Source organism: Pinus tabuliformis, chromosome 4_1 (assembly GCF_031772625.1).
Source record: "Pinus tabuliformis cultivar Carrire ecotype Pingquan chromosome 4_1, CPIR1, whole genome shotgun sequence".
Taxonomy (NCBI): Eukaryota; Viridiplantae; Streptophyta; class Pinopsida; order Pinales; family Pinaceae; genus Pinus; species Pinus tabuliformis.
The window spans coordinates 609,500,790-609,516,492 of record NC_142303.1 but is presented as its reverse complement, the minus strand read 5'-3'; the positions used below and the strand labels follow the sequence as shown (position 1 = coordinate 609,516,492).

Sequence of the window (15,703 nt, the reverse complement as noted above, 5' to 3'; positions counted from 1 at the left end):
TTCTGCTCACAGTTATAGCCACTAATAAAGCAGTTACTATAAACATAGCCGCTCCAACGGATTCACCGTGAGTTGTTAAAATCAGTTAGTAATTAATAAACCAAACAATACGTGTCAGGTGCAATTAAATCAACGGATCTGGTTAATCCATAAACCAAACAATATCCGTGAGGTGCAATTAAATCAACGCATCTGGATAATCCATAAACCAAACAATACCCCTCATGTGCAATTAAATCAACGCATTTCGATAATCCAATCGTCTAACGATGGATCAAATGGCAAAAAATGATGACAGGTGTGCAGTGAGGGGAGTTGGTTTCAAAGGGAAACGCCTTACAGCGTAATAATCTCTAAAGGCGTGTAGTTTAATTAAGCCACATTCCATAACTAAATTCCAAATTAGCTTCAAATCCATGAGTTCATAAAAATTATTCCATTTTCTAAAGTGAAATTCATGCTTTCTATATATTTTTCATGTATTTTCATGGTAATACTATGGCCAAGATCAACACAATCAACACTTTTATCTTCAATCCTAAATATCTTTAAATCCAACTTATTTGGGAGGTTGAATTCATTTATTTTCCATTTTATGTAAATTTGTAGCTAGTTGCAATAGATATGTTTAAATAGTTGGAGACATTATAAAAATTAATTTGAGCATAATAATCATAGTTAATGACCCATCACTTTTTGAGTTTAGTTAAGATCATAGTGTTGTCACCACCATAGAAGGAGGTTTTATAAGTGATGGGTCAAAGAATTACAACAAGATTGTTGAACTCCTCAACTCCTCAGCTTGAATTTAATTTATTAGTCTAGGAATATGCTTCTTTATGAGGTACTATATACTATATATAAAACTATAGGAGTGAAAAATGAATAATGAATTACTAACATAAATGCAATGTAATTATTTTCTTGAATGATTTATTGAATTGTTTCCTTAAGAAACTATTTCACAACCTTCACTCCTTTTTTTCTGAGAAGGAAATGAGACTATAAGATTATTAGTTTCCTTCTACAAGACTAATTCAATAGGGAATTTGACAATTAATGAGTTGATAAATCATAGTTCAACAACCTCTTCATCATCATACACCACAAGATAACTATAAGAACCTATTCAAGTATTGCTTATATAAACTATCTTCGAAATTAAGTAACGAAATAATGCTGGGATTAGTGTTAGTACTAATGTTGGTAATAAAAGGTGTAGAATGCAATCCAGAATTAAATAATATTAATCCCTTATCTTCTATCTATATCCATCCACGTAAGTTGGTGACATACACTCTTAAATCCCAAGTCAAGAAATAATGGGTAAAGGAGGTGGTTGTCACTATTCTCTATGATGAAGTAGATAGAGTAAATAAGATTGGTCAAACACTTAAAAATAATTATTACCTTTTCAAATTCAATTGGTATAAGCCAATATATTGAACACCATAACCATAGAGCTATAAATATTGTAATCAACAAATGGAATTAGAGAGTTGAAATGGATATAAGGAAATTTCAAAACTAAATAAAGATTGGTGCAACATATTTTTTTTTTCTCGGTAAAAACTAAGTCTATTAAGAAAATGTATAATACAGCCAGAAGTTACATCCAAGAGAAGCAAGAACACAGGCAGCCGGAAAGGATAGGCTATCCACCTCGGCTCCTAGAAGAAGAGAGAAGAGAGAAGAGTTGAGCATGAAGTAACTGGAAGAACAGGGGAGCAGAGTCCAAGCATAGGATTCTACCCAACATGGGAAGAGTCAACTATGCAGCATTTTTTCCCCTTTTTTTTGCCAGCTTTGACCCATTCAGGAGGGGACTGCTGAGCTGGCATTATTTGCAAACTGAGTTGGGCAGACTGAGAGATTTCCTTGTCTGAATCTGAGGTAGAGGATTCATGATTTCTTTTCTGAGAGATTGGCTGGACTGATAAGTTTTTAGGCTCAGCCGAGGGTGGATCCTGTGCCATCTTTGCTGCCTCTCCTTCCTCATTCTCCTCCTCTTCATCTGAGCTGAAATCAAAATCGCCCATGGGGGGAGGGTCATGCGGCTTCCAGCTTTTGGATTTCTTCTTAGGGTTGGCTTTCTTCTTTTGGGCGGGTATTGAAGGACAAGAGCTCTGAAGGTGCCCTGTGTGATGGCAGTTGCAGCAGCGGAAAGCTGTGTTCTCGTAATCCAGGTACTAAGTCCAATGGAAGTCTCCAATTTTGAGATTGATCTTGTCAGGGAGACCTTTGCTCATGTCTATTTCTGCACAGATTCTGGCATAGGTATATAAACCCTTTTCCCCTCTAGAAGTGTCTGTGTCTAAGAAGCGGCCTAGGGAGTTGTCGATCCCTTGGAATACAGCGAAGTGCCATAGATGCGCCGGGAGATTAGGAAGTCTGACCCAGATTGGGAGCTTGGTGATGATTGTTGTAGATGGATCGAAGTCTGGGAACCAGGGGGTGAGGAATAAACCTGTTGAGCCCCAAAACCATAGCCCTGCTTTTAAGGCTTTTTGGTAGTCCTCCTCAAAAGCAAACACTGTAATGAAAAAGCCATTTGAGCATAACAGAACCTGACAATTGTTGGTCCAGTTAGAGTGAATCCACTGGTAGAGATCTGTTGTGCGTGGCCATAGCCCATTGAACCTGCAAATAATGCCATGCTCTGCATACTTTTGGGTTTACTCATCCAACGTTGGGTGTATTACTTCAATGGAGGGGGTTTCCTCCAGTTTGTCCACCAGAAAGGGTTTGGGAGCCTGAGCTGGTGGCACTGTTTTCTCCTGCTTCTGTGCATGGACAGCATCTTTGTATGAAAATGCCTTGGCTGAAGAAGACTGTCCTACAGCTCCCCCTCTCAAACAAAGGGCAAGAATAATGGAGGCATTTCTCTTAATGCTGTAAAAAGAAAGAGAGTAGAGATCCTCGAGTTGTTTACCTTCGTGTAGGAGTCGTTGAGCTGCAAAGGGTATCCCCAGCTTGAGTTCCAGAGCATGTTTGAGGTTCTGCACTAAATCCGATGAGCTCACCCACTGTAGCCAGGTTTTGCCCGAGATGAGCCTGATTTGGATCTGAAATGAGGCAGAGAGGTCAGAGATTCGCATTCCCCTGCAAATTTGAGATGAGAGGATGCAGGGGCTCTGAAGGGCTGTCTTTCCCTGAATTTGCCGCAGGGGCTTGTGAAGAGATAATGCGAGCATCCTGACGTCATTGTGCTTGTTGTTGCCTTCTGCATCAAAGGGGTTCCGGTTACTCCATCCAGGCAGATCTAGGGAGCAAGAGGAGTTCTGACGATAAGAAGCAGCGTATTCTTCCAGAGTAGAATGTGTCCTTCTAAGAACCCCCACATGAGGAGAACCAGAAATAAAATCTGCGTGTTCACCCTTGGCTATTGGTGCAACATATTACATAACAAAACTACAAGAAATTGTAATCTAGTGTATACTCAACAACACTAAATAAAAAATGGGATCCTTGAATTCCCTTTAGTGGGCCATGTTACTACAAAATCTAGTAGGCCTAATGCAAAGCCCCACTAGGCATATCTAGACCTCATGGAAACAATAGATCCGGTACCATTGTCACCTCAATGACCTTTCTCCAATTATTTGGTGGTAAATTAAACCACAAGGGATTCTTTCCTATATATATCATCTAATGAATATTTGTTGAATCTACAAAATGAATAGTAGAAGCCAATTTTGTGATCTGAAAATTACTTCCTAATGATCTTCAACCAATTTATCTTATGCCCTTGATATCATTGAGAAACTATACATAGAAATTCTCAAAATTCATGCAACGAAAACAATAATATAAAAAAGAGACATTCATGCATAATAGAGACAACAAATTTACCCTGGGAAACTCAAACTTGGGAGAAAAACCAAAAAATTATTCTTCTATGAGAAATTATTCTTCAACAAGGTTTACAATTCAAAAAAATGTCTACAAGTATGTGCCAAAATCCATCTAAATACCAGTCAAACTTGGTCAAAATTCTAGCCAGACAACGTTGGTCAAAACACCCAATAAGTCAAATCTAGGCAAGTTTTCAATCTAATCAACTTAGCCTCTGCAGTTAACTCGAACCTACGAATGACTCATGCGGTCAAACTAGACCTCTTCTGCAATCAAACTCAGCTAGATATCTCGGCCGAATAGTGAGTCAAGCTTAGTCGAATAACAACTTTGTTGACTCGATCAAAGCTTGCCCAAACAGTCAATAAATCAGCTTAGTCAAATTAGTCAATTCTTCCTCCTTTCTCCACAAGTGTGAGTTCTCTTAGAGAGAGAAGATGTTGTGTTGTGATGATCCAAATTATTTAAATGAAGATGTCACCTTGTGTATTTATACTTGTCAAATGGGTGAATTGTGACCAATGGTCACACCCTTTCATGGTGTTTCCAACTTGACAATTTGGAGCCTACATGAAGCTCAAAAATATTATATTATTTTATTTTAATTTCCATAATTTTTTTAGGTTGACTTAGGAGGCCTCTTAACATGTAGGAATACCTCAAGATGCTATACAAAAATAAACAATATTAAGAATGTTTCAAGTTGAATCAAGGTCTAATGATTGGGATAAGGTATTGATGTAGTCTAGAAGGCTAAGATACTCCTTACTAAGGTTGAAGTACCCTATCCTTAGACAAATTAAATGAATTAGAGAGTTGTTATAAGATAGAGTTTGATAAATATTCAATGATATGGCACACGATGTCTATAACAACTAGAAAAAAATAGCCTTTCAATGATAGATTAACTAAGGGAAAAGGATATCAATTAGGAATGCAATGTTTAGGGTCTAAAATTGAGTCTTTGTGGTTGAAACATGCATAAAACAACACCATAAAAAAGATGATGTTAGCCCTAGTATTAGGCTTTTATTATGCAATTAATGCTATATTTTTGTTTTCCAATTATTAAACACTATCCCTATTAAGAGGGTGTTAAAACATTAAAAAATTACAACTTAGCATAATTTCAAGAAACCCTAACCTTAACAATAGAATTTAGAGAGAAGAGAGAGAAAACAGTGATAGACGAAAGCTTGATCAACACCTCCTAGATTAGTGCCTTGATCTAAATGGGAAATGAAAGCTTTTAGGGAAACTTAATGAAGATGGCCTTACGGAAGAGGGTGAGAGGGAAACCATATCTTCTTACAAACCCTAACAACTTCCTTAAATGGTATATCTAAGTTCAATAGACATACATATCAAAATTCTCTTGAAGGATTCAAAGGAAACAACACCGCATCACATAAAGAAACAATATTTCAAGATAAATATTTCAATTTGAACATGGCACACATAGAAACCCTAATTCACATAAGATAGCATGAAAAATTTAAAACATGAACAATAAAATTAGAAATTTTTCCTAAGAATCTCTTTGATCTATCCCAAAGAAACCTCCTCATGCAAAATTCCTTCTCCAAAAATGATTCACACCATGAAATTACATTGTGTCAAAGTAGAAGATAAGACAAGGGTTAGTGTGCACTTCTAAAGAAGAAGAAGTGTGATGAATGATGACGGTGAAAATGAAAAGTGACTCCCCTCTATTTATATGAGGGTAACCAAGTAATATTTTCATAATTTTACAAGCAAATCCCCAAAACAAGTTTACTTGAGTGTTCAACTAGGTCAAAGGTCACAAGATAACCGTGAAATCACTTTAAAACATAAGAAATTTCCAAAAATATCCCACACAAGTGGGAGAAAAATAGTCTCCACCATGGCATCATCCTCCAAAATAGACAATGATGCATCAATGAAGTGAGATGATGGTTCAAGAGTGATCCTCACTCCAAAACCATAACCACTAATGACTGTCAGGCATATTCCAACACTGAAATCCTAGAGGAAGTAGCTAATTGGGTTCTTGACCCTATTCATATGAGGGGAAGATGAAGCTAGTACCTGAACTCCATTACCCTTCATCTGTAGATGAAAACTCTTTTGAGTAGGGTCTTGAAAGAGAAGCATGAAGATAGGAATGATATTATTTCTCCCTTCAACAAGATCAAGCGAATGCAACAATATCATCACTCATGTTTGGTTAGCTTAGATGCTTGACTAACTCACTTGGAAAGTCATCTCTAATGTGAGCTTAAGTCCTCTACTCCTATCAATACAAGTGCCTGCTCTAGTGACTTCTTCATACTCTTGATCACATGATATGTCTTTCTGTAGTTATTTTGCTTCTCTATGTAGTTCAGATCTTGATAGTTCTAGTAGTTTTTAGCAACAAATGATTTATCTACATATACTCATTCTTAAATTATTGATCAATAGATTTAGTTTCCCTTGAGGCAGATTGAGACTGATTTGGATCCAGGTGGATGCTACACTACACTTGACCCATTGAGTGAGTGATCTATGTCGATTCTGGACGCAATCTACGTCTGTGATCTCATATATTTCGCTTCTCCAACATATTCCTAATAATCGACAGTGTGAATTGTGATATTCGGAATGATGTATTTTTGAAATTTTGCAGTAATGCGAAAAAACAATAATCCATAAAATATATGATACCTTGATTCTAAACATTAAAAATATGTTAAATTAAATTTTATGTATTTATTGTGATGAAAATAATATTTTATCCATTTATAATATACATGCACATCTAAATAATTTTATTTTGAATTTTTATTTGTATTATTATTAATTATAAAAAGAATTAATATATAAATTAAATATATATACATTTAAAAAAAATGTAACAAGATTCTTAATCATGAATTTTCAATTTCACTTTACCATGAGGTTCTTAATTTGTAAATAGCAATTGTTACAATACCATGAGTTAATACCATAGCTTATCAATACTACATATCCAAAAAGTCATAATTCATTTTATATAATAATTCTTCATATGACATTTTTCTTTAATTAATCAATTAATTAAAAGACAAAAATGGTATAACTACTTTAGAAATAAATCTCATTAAATTAAAATTTTGGAAACTCTATTCCAAAATAAAAACACTTATGGATATAGATATAATTACCCATTTTATTTTAAATTTATAAATATTTTATCGAATTGTCTTTAGTAAGACTTTTTGGAAGCTTTTAAGGTGTGTTTTTCGGTCTAATTTCTCTAAAATTCGGCAGGAATTTATTGAAATCACAAGCTTGATGATAACCCTGCACAATTGAAGTACCCTAGGGGTTTTTCAGGGTATTGAGTCCATATATACAGTCAAAAAACCAGTTTAAATAACACAAATCAACATTTCACTTCAAATTTTTCGGCCAGATTCTAACACCGGGAAGTCCAAAAAATCACCCTAAACGCAACTCCATATTTTTTAATAAAATTTATTAAAATATAATTACACATTCTTAAATTCAAACCCTATAATAATCCAGAATACCAAAATGGGATACAAATAACAAATACAATAAACCAGGATACCAAAATGGGATGCCATTAACCAAAAGACTTTTCATTTAGACCACACTTGAACGTGCTTAAGTTGAAACTATATCAATGAACTAGGTTAAAAGCTTTTTGATATTATATTAAAATCATAATTACTAGTGTTTGTTCAAATTAAACTCAAGATCCCACAAACAAATCCCACCAACAAAGAATTTTGTACAGCTTAATTAAAAATAAATTTACAAATACTAGCATTCAAACAATATCAGTACACCACCAGGGTACAAGGATAAGATACCATTAAAAAAGAAAAACATTGATACCATAAAGACCAAACTTGTACCTGAAAAAAAATTGATACCACCACTACTTTGAAAAGTTGAAATAGGATATTCCTCTTCTTTGGTTACTTTTTGGTTTTAATTTATTAACAAGTAATTGATAAACCAAACTATGCCATGTGGTCCATAAAAATATATATATTGTAAAAAAAAATTAAAAAACATATTATTTTCCATTTTATTACACTCAGTGTCATAAATAGCTGCGCACCCAGTGGATTTCAACCACCAACATAATGACCATGAGGAATAAATAACAAAAAGAAAATCTTCTACAGGTTGGATTCAAAGATACTACACTCTTACTATCTATTTATATGCCATTTTTGTCCCACACTGTTCATCTTCCAGCCTGATTCTTTCCCACATTTGTTGAAGCATGGAGCACAAGAGTACCTCCACTAGCACAATTGTCTATGCAAACAATTACAGACACCTTGCAGTAATCACATTTAGATATTATAAAGTTGCAGAAGTGTGCATAACCTGGAAGTTGCCAAGATTTTGTCAGAATTCCAACAACTATAAATAACAGTAGACAGGGGATAGGGGTAATAGAGTATCTAGAGCTTGTAACTGCCATGGCCAGTTATACTGTGGCTGCAATGAGTACCTCCACCATGATCATGGTTTTATGTCTGCTCATCAGTTATTCTCACTGCTTTCAAGCTGCTGATAGTGATACTGATCCAGTGGAGATAGCAGCCCCAACCTGTAAATCCTTTGAATGCCCAGTTTATATGTCTGTGCACAAGGATGATGAGTTTGAGATCCGGCGCTATTCTAACCACACTCTCTGGATCTCCAGCTCTGAGATTAATGTTAATAATTCTTTCAGACAGACCACTAGGGCTGGATTTCTCATGTAATGGTGCTTAGTCTCTGTGTTTTTTATTTTCTTAATGATTAACTTTGTCTTGGAAATAATTGTGACTAGGGAACTTTACATACTCTAATGGTGGACGATGGGTTTGTTACAGGTTGTTTAACTATGTCAGGGGGAATAATGGGCAACATGAGCAGATTCCAATAACAGCACCGGTTGTCACAGAGGTATTCTTGTCAAGCAAAGGCCCTTCATGTGACACAGCCTTCGTCATTCGTCTGCCTGTGGCCAAGAGATTTGAAGAGGTGGTAGAAAATGATAGTTTCAATAACCAGTCCCTGCATGCAGAGAGCTGGAACGGGTGGTGTGCTGCAGTGAGGAAGTTTGGAGGATTTGCGAGGAAGGCCAATGTTCTTGAGGAGGCCCAGAGTCTGAGGACAAGCCTTCTTGCTACTCCTTGGGCAGACTCTCTCAACAGTACCATCAATAACACTGACAAGTGTTGGGTTAATGAACAGCCTTCCATATTTCAAGTTGCCCAATACAACTCCCCATTTGGAAATCAAACTAGGTTTAATGAAATCTGGTTTGTGTGGGACAGGTCTGTAGAATCAAATTGCAGTTTTGCTTAGTATGTTAGATAGGATGGGGATAGGGATATCAGATGGTAGTGTGCCTAGTTTTGCTTACTGTGATATGTAAGAATGGGATGGTCATGATTGCTTACTGTGACAGGTAAGAATATGATGGTCATGAGCTTAGCTTTAATGACATAAAAGCACATGATGACCATGTGCCTAGTTTTGCTTACTATGATGATAGTGTTCTTACTGTGAGTGACAGGGATATAGGGGATGGGGATGCTCTTACTGTACACAGGGATATAGGAGATGTTTTTATTGTACATAGGAGATGCTATTGTTGAAGAAGCCATCTTTTATTTACAATTTTTAATACCACAAGAGTATGATGATGGTAATGTTTTCAGTGTGATGCAATGCTTTATTAAATGAATGTGGTTATAACCCTATATCAATGCTTTATTAAATGAATGTGGTTATAATTTTATATGGTTATGTTTAAGTTACCTAATTTAATGTAGAAGTTAGTAAAATTTTATTTTAAAATAATAAATATTTGTATTAATAGAATTTCTTTAATATATAATATTGGTTCTTATGGTAGTTTAAATTTGACAATAGATTTTTATTGATGAATAAATGCAATTGAATCTTAAGGTTGAAAATTTACTATTTAAAAAAAAGGAGTTACTCTCACAATAATAACATGCAAGGTATAAGGTTTATTTTGTAAAATTTGAATTGATGATAACAAATGATTAGTGCATTAAATAGGGATGAACAAGGGAGGGTTTTAGGGGTTGGACATTTAAGATTTTATTTTTCTCTTCAGTTAATTTCATACAACAAATTGTTTAGCTAATAATGTTTTTCTTAAATATTGTATGCCTTACTCTAAATTTCTTCAAATCAATGATGATAAATGAAAATTAGTAATATAAACATTATTTTAAGTTCCAATCTATAAATTTTTCTTTATAAACTCTAGCATTTTATGCTAAAATAGATCCTAATCTTAATATTATTATTTCACTCGCATTCATTAATGTCAATATTACATATAAGAAAATTGATTGTCCCATTTATGTTACATGTAAGAAAAATGATTCTTCCATTTATGAAAATTCTATGTTCCCTTAAATCAATTAGCATTTGTCTTGTTATAGAATTTATTTGATAAATAATGATGGTTATCATAGTTTAATGTTTGAAACTGGTTTTTTATTGATGAGTAAAGTTAAATAAGTATTAATGTTGAGAACATATTACTGAAAAATAGTAACAGGTGAACCAAAATTATAACAAGGAATATTATCTGTTTTGTAACAAGTGAAGTCATGGCAAAAAATGATTAGTTCATTGAGTAGGGATGAATAAAGGAGGGTTTTGTGTTCTATGTATGTTATTGAATTATCTAGCTATCCTATGATAGGGTTGGGATCACAAAAAAATGGAAACAAAGAGGCAACTAACCCAACCCTATAATAGAAAATATTGACATTCATGTAACTAGCAGGTAATTATGGACTAGTCACTTATGATATTGAAGATTAAAGGTGACCCTATTAGAAGATCTTTGCTTTGGTCTTCTACTCCCGAATCCAATTCATTAACCTACACATAAGTAATAACATGTTTGCAAGTAAAGTATAAAGAATGAATCTGTTGAGAAATCGAGAGGCTGATAGTTTTCTTTTTAGATTTCTATTTTATGATAATTACTTGTGAATTTGCTGGCATATTTATTATTATGCTTTATTTCTTCATCAAGTAATTACCATAATAACAACATGAAGATCACAGAAGAAAAAATAGAACACAAGCTATAGGCTCCAAGCTAAGGAAAAACCCCTCCAAAGGGGAAAACCAAGAAAAATTATCTTCTTATAGAATCAGATCAAAGTGAAATATCAAAGACTCATGACCACAAAAAACCACCTCTAGAATTCAAATCAAATCTTCCAACCTGCTCAACAAAATCATCATCAAGAGACCAACTACAAGAGATGTACCAAGGCATAACTTCCACATATTCCATTTCAAGAAGAAACTCTTCTTCCATTTTAGACTTCGTCCCTCTATCCTCTATGAAATTTCAGAGCTAAATCATCAAGTGTGTGTGTCCAAATGAGCTCCATCTATTCTTTATTTATCTTTGTCCAGAGGGGCGTGAACAGTCATTGAAGAAGAATCACAAAGCCATATAACCATATGCACAGCAAATTAACACACAAAAATTAAACTGGCGGAAAATGCAGAGAGCCATCATGTGGTCTCTCATGCTCATGTAATTCACATTATTCAAATAATTTAGTAATACATTTAAATACATCAGTAAGTGGTCTTAAGATAGTGTGTCTATCTTAGACTCACTTGGTTGAGACAATTTCTCAACTTACACACTAATTTAGGAGAGCTAGTTGGAGAGAATCTCTCATCCAAACTAGACTCCTTAGTTTGAGGAATTCTCATTATTTTATTTATTTAATTTAATAATTGGATTTATTATTGATTTTTAAGAGAGTAAGGCTAACATTCTCCCCCTCAATGATAAATCCAAAACAAACAAGGAACCATCTTCCAAGTTCTCAAGTTGATCCTCAAAAAACATTTGCCTTAAAAACCGCCAAAGCTAGATGTTGAAGAAACTACAATATGAAGAGACCATGAGTCAGTTGCATGACTGATTCATCTCTGAATGTCGCTTGACAACTCCATCATACGCCAAGCCACAAAAGGATCCAACTCTCCTTTGCTTGAAAACAACATCTGGTGTCCACTAACACAATTTGATGAATGCCCACTGGCATATTTGCTCATGATGATCGCCCACTAGCTAATGAAGATGCCCAGTGGCCATAGAAAATTTTAGGGGCGAATGTTCGCCCTTTGGCGAAATTAAGGGGTTTTAAATTTTTAGTGGGCGAATATTTTGTATCATAGTACATTTTTACAAATCACCTCAAATAGCCCACCTTATTTTAAGGGAGAGGGTAAAAAAGGTAAATTTAGCCCTTGAAATTAGGAGTTACAACCTTCCATTCGCCCATTTTCAAGAATAGGTTTTATTTAAGTGAATCCATTCGCCCATTTTCAAGAATAGGTTTTATTTAAGTGAATCCTATGGGCCAAAGGCCCAAATACCATATTTATAAAAGAGGTATGGTAAATTAATAAAAATATAAATAAATGAGAGGTATGGTAAATAAATAAAACATTTTTTATATTTACTCCATAAGTCACCTTATATACATGCAAGGGTGTAAACAAATAAAAATATAAGTAAAGTGGAGGTATGGTAAATAAATAAAATGTATTTTTATACTTACTCAAAAGGGGTATGGTAAATAAATAAAAATAAAAATAATCTAGATGCATGGTAAATAAATAAAACCTCTTTTTATATTTAGTCCATAACCCTAGTTCTATTTATGAAGGCTCAAGAAAGAGGTTTTATTTAAGTGAATCCTATGGGCCAAATACCATATTTGTAAAAGAGGTATGGTAAATTAATAAAAATATAAATAAACGAGAGGTATGGTAAACAAATAAAACGTTTTTTTATATTTACTCCATAAGTCACCTTATATTTATGAACACTCAAAAAATGAGTTATATTTAGGTGAAACCTATGGGCAAAATACTATGGGACAAATACCATGGAATAGATTGTTATTAATACCATGCAAAAAAACATTATTAACCCTAATATTAGTATTAATAAAAATAAAAATGGCACATGGTATTGACCCATGGTATTCACCAAAATGGCACATGGTATTGACTCATGGTATTCACCTGGAATGTAGCCTATTTAAATGGGGGAATTAAACCAGCATAGATCCATCTTTACTCTGGATCTACTAACCCCGTAGAGGTATCAAATATCGTGATATGCAAACTAGCATAGAGTGAAAAAATATTTGATCCGATCAAGAGTAAAAATGGATGTTGTAATTTAATGTATGTTAAACATTTTAGCTTGGTTAAAATAAAAAATAAAATAAAAATCAACTATTAATTTTATTAATTTTTATAAATTACTAATAGTAATTTTTAAGCTCCAGGTTTATGATAACCCATGGTATTGACCCATGGTAATACCATGGTATTCATGTGAGCATAGACTATTTAAAGGGGAAATTCTATCATCTTAGATCCATCTTAATTCTGGATCTACCAAGTGCTCAGAGGGATAAATAGATTTCATCCTCCTAAGAGTGGTAGATGTGGAGTTAAGATGGATATAGGTTGGTTTTTATGATAATGAAGATATTACATAGACTTAGGAAACTATATTGTAAAAACATCTTAAGGTGAATGGTTAAAGCATAGACATTGGACTGGTTTTTATGATAATGAAGATATTAAATAGACTTAGGAAATTATATTGTAAAAACATCTTAAGGTGAATGGTTAAAGCATAGACATTGGACAAGTATATTTATATACTTCTGTTTTAAACTGAAACAAATCCAGGGCTAAAAGGAATGGATTGATTGCACTAGTCATCCTTCTATAACTTTCCAACATATGCTGGAGTAAACAGATTGTAATTTGGGTAATTTTTCTAATTGCAAACAGGAACATACTTGTGTATTGGCAGGGTGGTTACGAGGTCCCTAGAAGTGATGAATTTGAATTTGTATTGATTTTACATATAGTATTAGGTTTTTTCTCATGCTTTCTGTGAATGGCACGGGTGAATTTTATCCTACACCCACTAGGTTATCAATATGTAATTTCGGTAATTTTGATTTCAAAAGACATTTTAAAGAAATGCAATGATTTCATTTGTGTATTCAATAAACACAAGATTTTATAATTGAGTAAAATATTCGCCATGCCTAGTGAGAGATTCGCCAAAAAATTATATATACATATCATATTATTGATAAAATCGCCTTCCATTTTTCCTATATACCATGGAGATTCGCCCATTTATTATACATGTAAATTTGGGGGGGTTCTTAAAATTTTCCCTGCCACTGGCTGCTTCGCTGATGTTGTCAAGACTTTTAGTCTAACAACCACTTGTCAATTTCATTGACATTTTCCCCCCTTTGTCAGCTGAAAGGAGAGGAAATCTTCTCCAAATTATATTTGAACTCCCCCCCTGTAGGTGGAGGAGTATTTCACTGGTGTACTCCCCTGTTCAAATGCACGAGAGTACCATCTTCATTTGACTGTTAGCTGCAATATGTGTGAGTGAATCCGATTGTAAAACTTGTACAATCTTTTGGCCGTGGATGACCATTCCCAGTGATCAATCCATGAATAATTTATCTTCAATTTGGCTTACTGTCGTTGATTGCAACATTTCTCTGATGTATGATTTGACTTGCCGCAATGGCTACAAGGATGGAAATCAAAACATTGATTTTCCAGATCACCGGTTCTTTGACAATAAGAACATTTCAGTTTGTCTGCAACTTGAGTTTGTGTGCATTTCTGTTTATCTGAAACTTCAGGTTGTGTCCATTGACATCAGTTTTCAAGTGGCTAAGAACTTGCTGAGGTGATTTTTTCAAGTAATCTGGCACTGACAAACTGAATGGGCTTTGAATAATCAAGGATATGTAAGTTTTCGTTATCTTTGACATATCCTAAGCCACGTCAATTTCGATTACTTTGAATTTCTTCCCATGGCTTCATGATGGGTTTGGAAGAAAGTTGAACTAGAGCAACTTCAACACTTGAAGCTGGTTGATGAATGAAGTCAAATGATCAGCTGTCTCTAGATGGGTCAAAGACTTGGAAGCAACATGCTTCTCTTGCAACTCATTTCTCTGCAGTTGCAACTCCAGTTGAAGAAACTCAATCGTTTCATGTGCATGTTGAATATGCACTTGAATGTCAGCAAGAGTTGTTTTGCTGATCTTCACCATGTCGCCAGCTGATGATAAAATCAAATTGGTAAGAATTTGGGACAGTTGAATGTGTGTCATCATGTTACCTTGCTTACTTTGAAGTCAGGCTCACTTGTCGTAGAAGTCGTGCTTGAAAAAATTGCCCACTTGAGTCAATCACTGAAATGACATGCTTGCTTGTATTGGTTGTTGATTGCTGATGCTTTTAAACACTTGCTAGAGTTTTATAACTTGCTTGCTTGAACTCTTGATTTCACGCTCGCTTGATGACGATTTCTTTGCTTGAATGCTTCACTGACACTTTGTGAATGCTTCAATCAACTTCACATTGGCTCGTTTGTTGTGCGTTGAACTGTTGTACTTGATTTGATTACTTGACACACTCGCTTGATCTTAGTGTGCTTGCTGTAGACACATGCTTGTTTTGATGCTTACTTGCTTGATTGATTACTGACACTTGTGATTTCTTGAATGTACTCACTGAATGTGATGATTTGTAAAAAAAGGAAAGGGTGTCGAACATTGTCGAAAATGCACCCAAGATACAAATGACAAGTTCAATCTTGATGACTCAGTTGAATACTTACTTGACTTAATGTATTCACCTTAACAAGTCAAATTAGGGTGTCGGTTACAACCGAGAATGTACCCGTACAATTCAGTTAAAAAATGTTTATCTGCAAGTG

General features: G+C 34.4%; 1 protein-coding gene across 1 annotated transcript; it reads left to right on the top strand.

Annotated features, from left to right (window-relative positions):
- Positions 1-8,213: 8,213 nt before the first annotated feature.
- Positions 8,214-9,554, top strand: LOC149177485 (uncharacterized). Its single transcript, XM_089423413.1, has 2 exons — positions 8,214-8,605; positions 8,721-9,554. The coding sequence occupies exons 1-2, from the start codon at positions 8,322-8,324 to the stop codon at positions 9,196-9,198; spliced, it is 762 nt and encodes a 253-aa protein (XP_089279539.1). The 5' UTR covers positions 8,214-8,321; the 3' UTR covers positions 9,199-9,554.
- Positions 9,555-15,703: the final 6,149 nt, after the last annotated feature.